Source organism: Polistes dominula, unplaced genomic scaffold, assembly GCF_049000335.1.
Source record: "Polistes dominula isolate Pdom_NZ unplaced genomic scaffold, Pdom_raw_medaka contig_49, whole genome shotgun sequence".
Classification (NCBI taxonomy): Eukaryota; Metazoa; Arthropoda; class Insecta; order Hymenoptera; family Vespidae; genus Polistes; species Polistes dominula.
In genome coordinates this window covers 6,295,007-6,303,208 of record NW_028300914.1, presented here as the reverse complement: position 1 = coordinate 6,303,208, position 8,202 = coordinate 6,295,007, and the positions used below count along the sequence as shown (strand labels likewise).

The 8,202-nt window shown below is 32.2% G+C and overlaps 1 protein-coding gene across 3 annotated transcripts in view; it reads right to left on the bottom strand.

The window, feature by feature from the left end:
* Positions 1–8,202, bottom strand: part of Kank (KN motif and ankyrin repeat domain-containing protein 2 kank) — a 38,662-nt gene that overhangs the window by 10,562 nt on the left and 19,898 nt on the right. For 2 of the 3 annotated variants that reach the window (XM_089169918.1, XM_015318152.2), the window contains exons 5-9: positions 3,856–3,962; positions 3,664–3,744; positions 2,874–3,206; positions 1,530–2,779; positions 10–619 (exon numbers count right to left, since the gene is read on the bottom strand). In XM_089169918.1, the coding sequence (XP_089026044.1) occupies positions 10–619; positions 1,530–2,779; positions 2,874–3,206; positions 3,664–3,744; positions 3,856–3,962 (2,381 nt within the window). Of the gene's footprint in view, positions 1–9; positions 620–1,529; positions 2,780–2,873; positions 3,207–3,663; positions 3,745–3,855; positions 3,963–5,712; positions 6,387–8,202 lie in introns of those variants that run through there. The other variant, XM_015318154.2, reaches the window with a different exon arrangement.

The following is an 8,202-nucleotide window of genomic DNA, read 5'->3' as shown; positions in this document are numbered from 1 at the left end:
AATATTTACCAATTTAGCTCTAATATTGACATCGGCAAGCTGGAAGAGTCTGTTCGCTACAGAAGCATGAGTAGTATTTTTGACTTCTGCTAAAGCAGCTAACATTACCGCAGTGTATCCAGCTACATTTGCTTTATTGATATCGCACACTTTAGAATCTAATAGTATGGAAACTACGTCAAAGTTTCCATGAGAAACAGCATAATGCATAGCAGTGTTGCCGCTAGAATCAGTCATATTTACAATATACTCTAGCAATGTACCGGAATATTCTTCAAAACAATCCAAATAATCTTCCACGTCTAAGGGATTGGCATTAACTGTGCTAGATATTTTAAACCACTCTTGTTGTATTATATTGGTGGCATTTTTAATTTGATGGGAAATGTTTCTACTAGGTGATTTCTTAAAGCTATCATTGAGCACTTTCATAGCGGCTTGCATTTCTTTGGACGGTTCCACTTTCTTTCTTGGATCATCCTGGATAGGCTGAAAGAGAGCCGATTCAGGCAGCTCTTGTTTTTCTTCATTTTCTACCCCTTTTTCGGGCTGATCCTGAGATATGTCTTCCGACATGGATTTCTCATTTCTTTCCTTCTCCGTTTCCAGTTGTCGAAGACTATCAAACATACAATAAGAAAAACATACAAAAATAAAAAAACATATATTAATAATCGATTAATATTATACATAGGTTATTAGTACTATATGTTAAATGAATATATGAGAGAGTAATACCCATTGTGAACGAAACTACACCGTGAAATATTAGTTCCGTTAACCGAGCAACCAGAGTCTTGTAGTTGATGCTGCTGAGAATGCAGCATCGATACCGAATTTAGAACGAAAACAAGTTTACTTGCACAACCTATCAAGGACACAACAAAGGAATACGAAATCAAGAATATTCCCGAACATGGCTAATATTTTTATGATATCAATTTCACTCAATTTATATTTATTTGATATTAAATGTAATAACGATTGCTGATTTTAAACGAATTCTTCACTAATAACGAAACAGTTCACTTTTAGTAAATGAAGACGCGCGTTTTGACGTTCTTCTGTTATACTCGATTGACGTTTTCGGAAACCGCCGTTGGGTGGCGCTCTAATGCAGTGATGTCTGATAATCGACATAAGCTCGTTCAAGAATTGATTTTAATTCGATAATTTATAAGAAGTATGTATTGAATACGAAATAAATTGACTGACAATGAGTATTAATTAATGATTACAATTAATCTATTCTCGTTAAAATAAATCTTCCAATGTCTGTATAAAACGTACTGAAAAGTATAAGCGCATACAATTATTTTATCATTGAAATTTTCATCTGTATTAATTCGATATGTATATAAATTATTATAAATTGTAAAAATCCATAGTTTTGTCTTAACAGTTTTTAGAAGCGTATCATCGACCCTAATTAAGATGAATTATCATAATAATATTATATATATATATATATATATTATAATATTTATATATTCTATATAGAGTATATATTAAGTAGTAAGTATACTAACCGATTACTACTGTCATATTGTTCCTTATTATCCGAATCGTAGCGAATAATTCCCATAGCAGGTATCTTCGTATAAGTATCCTGTCTTTTGAATTTTTTATGATCAGAATTATTAAGAGCGATGTGAGAAGGCCTTGGTATCCTTGAAACGAGATTAGCATTTTGATGATTCATGTTATTCTCAACGTTATTCGTGATTTGTTTGGCTAAAATTTTAATAGTCTCCTTGCAATTATCGCAATAATTGGTACTGCAAGTTATTAAAATATGTGGTTTGATCGAGTCACCGACAGAAACGTCGGTAAACTTCTTCTTTATAGGCGATGTACCAAATTCTTTCATTTTTGGTGCCAAACCTTCAGTGCCTATGCATTTGCTTGACGTTTTGACGAGATCCTCGACCATCACACCGACAGATTTCATCGTTGTTTTTCTTTTACTCATAGGGTCTCCATAATTAAATGAATGGCTTCTGGAGTTCATCGAGTTTAAAGAAAGATGACGAACCGAAAGAGGATCTGGACCAACAGCTATACTCCTCGTATCGGCATTAACTTTAACTTCTAATCCAATATCCGAACTTCTTGGTTTGGCAGTAACGCCAATATTTGATTTCAATTTAAAAACTTCATTCGTTTGCACCCGTTGATCTCGTTTCTCAATGATCTTTTTCACTTCAGGCATACATTGCGTTCCCCTGTTCGATGTCTTCTTTAAAACCGTGTTTTTATAAATTCTTAAAGCATCATCGACGATTATGGTTACGTCCTCGTTCGTGAGGACATCCTTCATGGTTAAATTTGTACTAGTGCCGAATGATCGTTTCTCAATCTTTTTCTCAATAACCGGTGCAATATCTTCGATTAGAAATCGCGCAGGTTCTAATCTTTTCAACGGATTTTCGGTATTGGTACCAAATTCACGAATTTTTCGAAGTATTTTGTTATCCCCGTCGATCTTACTACTATTATTATTATTGTTACTATTTAATGAATTCGCATTAATTTGAAGTGAATTTAATCTATATTGTTTATCGATCTTCATTTCGAAGGAATCTTCGATTCCTTGACTACGAGTTAAGTCGTTTCGTTTCCAAGTGTTGCTAAAGTCACTCGAGTGAAGTTTAGTAGATGTCATTGATGCACTCGAGTCATTCAAATCAGGTACAATTTCTTCGACACGGATTCGGCTTCTACCTAGGGATGGTTTTATTGGTGTACTCGTTAGCATGCCTACGTCTCGCGTTCGGATCTACAATTTTTTCAACAAGACATAATTGATAAGAATAAAAGCGTCCTGTGACATTTATTGGGCTGTAAAAATATAAAAGAAAAGATAAAATAACCTGCTGATGCGAAACACCGACGTCCCGCGTCATAGCGACGCACATCGTTCCGGTATCCCTGGTAAGCCTCGAATTGACGCCACCATACCACCAACATCCACCACGATATTCACTGTTCTTTCTCGGCTCTCGCCAAGAATTCCGTTCTTCCGAGAATGACTGGCTCCGATATCTCTTCGGAGTTTTCTCCTCTTCCTCCTCCTGCTCTTGCTCCTTCCTCACCATTTTCACCTCCACCTCTTTTTTCTTTTCCTCCTTGGAATTCTTTTTACTAAGCTCTTCAACTCGTTGTAGGAGATTCCTCTTTTCTTCTTTCAGTACCGACAGTTGCACCTGTCCCATTATGAAAATAAATATTCGAACTTATCTATGATACTTTGTTATTATATTTAAGATATAATAATTTCATTATAGGTAATTGCCAAAAAGAACGTTATAGAAAATGATGGGGAGCACATTATTGATTAATAAATATTATTTTTAATGTAAATAAGTTATATTTTTCATTTGATTGCAATCATCTAATATTATGGGAATTAATAATTAGCAATAATTGATTTAATAACATATACAGTATAGTATAGTAATAGCTGAGATTATTAGAACAGTATACTAAATATACTGAAGATAATTTGAACTTAGAACGTATTAACCTTTGAATCTAACAATGAATGTTCCGACAAAAAACTCTTGCAATATTAATACATGCCTTCAAAGTTATGACATTAGAAAGGGTTAACGGGTTAAACCATCCTTATGAAAGGAATAGAAGGTGGATATGAAAAATTACCTCTAGCATGGGAATTGCCTTGACCTGTTCCTCCAACTCTTTCATTCTTTCCAAAGAAGCTGCCATCTGCTCTCGAATGTTCTAATAATATTTAAAAAAAAAAAAAAAAAAAAATTGAGAATAAATAAGTAGAAGAAAAACGAGACATAAAATCATATTATATAGAGTTAGTATGTATTGTTAACTTTTTACCTGAAGAGCACCAGTGCTGAGATTAGAGTTACCATTTCCGATGCTGCCATCGTCAAGATCACTCGTTCGCGTTGTCGTATACACCGATGTTGTCTTCGTTGTTCCATCTATAATGACAAATTTAAAAAGAATAGTTTTTTATTTATATTTTAAAAACAAAGTATATTTAATCGTCAAAAATTAGCTTAGTTGCTAGACCACTGTTATGTATTAATAACCCTTTTGTCACTTCTTAATTTCAAATTGAAATATTTAAAATTGATTTTAAAAAGTGCGTTATATAATGTCGAGTCAGGTTTGACGTAAGAATGATTAGGGTTAAAGATACTCGAAAGATTAGAATTTTTTAATTACACTTTTATGTAACACATTACAATATGCATTGCATTTATTTTAATCGTTTTATTTCATTTGTATAACTATAGAGGAAAGTAGAAAAAAAATATAAGAAATGCTGCGTTCGAATGGATTCGCGGCACGCGATTCGCATCAAAGTACACCGCGTTATCGTATAACATGCATTTACATTGTACACAAATGTATGTACTTATTTATGTACTTACATACATATGTTTGCTGTGGAACAATGCACAACTGCTCTCACTGTGCATACTACAAGTTATGTGTATACGGCCCAGTAAGCGGAATAAAAGAAATGTATATATGTAACCTATTCGAATCGTAATTCTTAATAGAAAAAGCGCGGGAAAGCGCAACGGAAAAGAAGATTTATAATCGACATTTAAATTCGTCTTATTAATGTTATTTTATTAAAGTTGGTTCGTAAAATAATAAAATGATACTTCATTTATATGTGATCAATTGTTATAAACCTTTTTTTTTAATTATAACATATTATGATTTCTATTCGATCCAATAACAATACAAATTGATAAAATTAATGATAATATTTATCGCAATGATTTATATCAAATTGAACTCATAAACAAAGGTCATGTTTTTATCGTGACAAATATTTGATTAATAAACAAATTTATCTGTATATAAATGAAGTTAATATTTAATCAGTCCATTTAAACATTGTTCTGAATTAAAATCAAGTGCAATTCGATGCAAAGATCACGTCGAGTTACGATCGATTGCCTATTCGAGTCGTACTATCCAACCAGAGTAGAAAAAGAAAGAGAAAAAAAATTCAAGAAAGAGAATGAGGGAGAAAGAGAGAGAAAAAGAAAGATTCGAGGTCGTTCGAGTTCTAGAAGCGAAACGATGCGCCTTCGGATAACACGTTTGACGCAACGATAATGAATTCAGCTTATTTGGACTTTTAGATAACGGCCTAAGTTAATTGGACTCGTTGTTGTGTACTCTAGCTGGACTAGTTCAACAAAAATCAAAATATAAAAAATAAATCAGAGGCGAGACCCGAACTAATTATATATCATAAAAAGAAAAAAAAGAAAAAAATAAAAGACGAGAAAGATTAAATTAAATTGCGTATTAAAAGTTTAACTAAATTAACAGAGAGATTTTTTGACAAAAAGAAATAAATCATTGCTGGGATATTAATTAAATTTGAAAAAAATAAAATAAAACAAAATAAATCACGGTTAAGATTATGTAATAATCGAATATAATAAAATAAAAAATAATGTTCTCATTTTGTAGACGCAAAATACCGATTATTAATAATCACTGGGAAGAGAGTAAGAGAAGTCGATATTCGGTCGACTTATAAATAACTCGCTCGTTGGTCCGTTTCGAACTTAATTTCTTCGCGAAAGCGTACTCACACACATTCTAAGTACTCGTATAAGCAAAACACATAAATTTTATATTCTTTGATGGTGAGAACAAAAACTAACGCACACATATCTCGATAAAAATAATACTTACGATATTTACGTTTGATTTTTAATTTGCAGAAAGGTATCCGCTTCATCAAAAAGTTCTTCATCCCCATTTTAACGACTATAATAATACCTACGCTATTAAGGGGTTTTTCCCTACATACATGTACACATATATATACATATATATATTTTTAAGTAATCCTCAATTATTTACACCGTCGATTATTATTTTCACTGCACTAACACTATTAACGTCCCACTCTTGTTCGAGATAAAATAAACAACAATAAATTTTTAAAGATTCGAATAAAAATCAAGAAGTATCTTATCTCCTAAGATTCCTGATCGATTACTTTCATAATAACGTAATTCTTCTTGCGTTATTATTATTATATTTTCAAATAATCCTTTATATTATTACACTATGTTGTTTTTTCTCTTCACTGCACAACACTATATAGGTGTCCCATCTTTATTTCGAAATATATTCAAATCAAATGAAATATACAAACGAATTGTTTTGTATTCCCGACAAGTTATGATCAAATTTTGTTCGAGACCGCATATTTATCCCGCATTGGAAAAATTGTTTATAGGGGCAAGTTCTGTCTAACCACAACGATAGACAGTTTCGGTTTGACTGGCAGCCCAAGCTAAAGTCGAAGACTATAGGCCAAGGAAGAGTCTCCGGATACGATGGTGAACGCTCGCGCGCGGACTCGTGCCAATGTGGAGGAGGAGAAACGATTGGTAGAAGGGGGCAAGGGGGGACAAGAGGAGGAATAGAAGGAGGAGGAGGAGGAGGTCTTTTCTCTTCTGTACTTTTTCCCATTGCGATACCAACCCCACCGACTTTTCTTTATTAATTAATCGTACTCGTAGAGAATGGAACAAATATCTTTTTATATTATATTTATACGATTCCATGATTTTGTTCTGATAATATCTTAACATTTATCTCATTATCGAATTCGATCTAAATATTAGCTACATGCTAAGCTCTTTAATCATTATAATATACTTTTTCTATATTTTATAATTACTTTCTTCATTTATTTACGATGATTTTCTCCGAAGTTTATCTCTATTTACTACGTTATCTTAAGTTACAAAGATTTATTTGCTTTATGCTGACGTTTAAAAGTGATATTAAAAATTCAAGGCTAGCGCAAACAAATTTTGTTTGTTTGTCTTTGAACAAATATTATATAACGAAAATTTAACTAATCTTATTATTTCAAAAATGACGAAAATTATTAAAAATGAAGATTGAATAAAAAAATGAAAAAATAAATAAATGACATTAGAGACAGTTGAAGAAGAAAATAATGGTGTTGTGTTTACAACGGTTTGTTTGGTCGACAGGTGCTTCGCGCCATATGCAAGACAAGTGGCAAGGTTTTATGAAAACGGTTTAAGGCATACCTGATAAAGTCACGTAACGATCCATTCCAAATCGGGGTTGGGATGGTTTAGTTTTTCGTTTTGTTCTAATGCCTTAACCTTTTAACTTCGCACAAATATCATTGATGCATTTACTGAAAACGTGTGTTCTTCTAATTTATGTAGGTGTAACACATTAATCATTATTAATCTTGGACAATTTATTTAAATTATATATTAACTATTTTGTTCTATAATTTTTTGCTATTTCATAGTTTGCTTCATAATATCACCCATCCAAAATTTGTTATCTTTTTCTATAAGAAATTCATAAATATGCATTTTCTAAGCCACTATTTTTTCAATAAACCTTTATACTCCTTTATTTCAGATTGAAATATTTTAAATTATTTAAGAAATTACGTTGTATAATGTCGAGTTTAGTCCGACCACACTTGGCATAGGGAGCAATAAGGATTCTACGAATTTTGTAACAAAAGAAATAAATAAAAATCTGACACTGCTAAATTGAATAATTATGCAACAAAAAATGAATATACATAAAATACGAAAATACATCTACTTATTGTTCATCTGTCAATCCAAATAAATAATAGCTGTACAAATGTGCTTCTATAGATAGCTTATAGAAAAAACGTCGGAAGCTAATTGTAAGTTGTACAGATAAAACTACAAAACTTGATTAAAAAACAATGAACTATAATTTTAAATTACACGTTAGAATCTCGTGTCAATTTTCAGACAAATTTTATTTGAAAAATAAAACAAAACTTATTAGTATTATTAGTCATTACTTATTAGTCAAGCTACAATATTGTAATTATAATTACAAAGATGATGATGATTGAAAGGTAAGTAAATTAAGTTAATAGAGTAAGATCGATAATCGGTTGTCTTTTATAATCTTATTGTTAGGGACATAAATCGGTTAAACTTCTTCGGAAGAAACATACGGATGATAATATACGGTGAGAAGTCATGAGTTAGTGCGCACAGGTGCTCCTGATGGAAACACGGGGAGGCCCTGGAAGCGCGCGTTAGTTGGAACGTACAGGAAACAGGTGGTTCCAGCCACGCACCGACGACTCTTTCCCGTGCCAAGAGTTCCTGAACTCGGTTCGACATTACC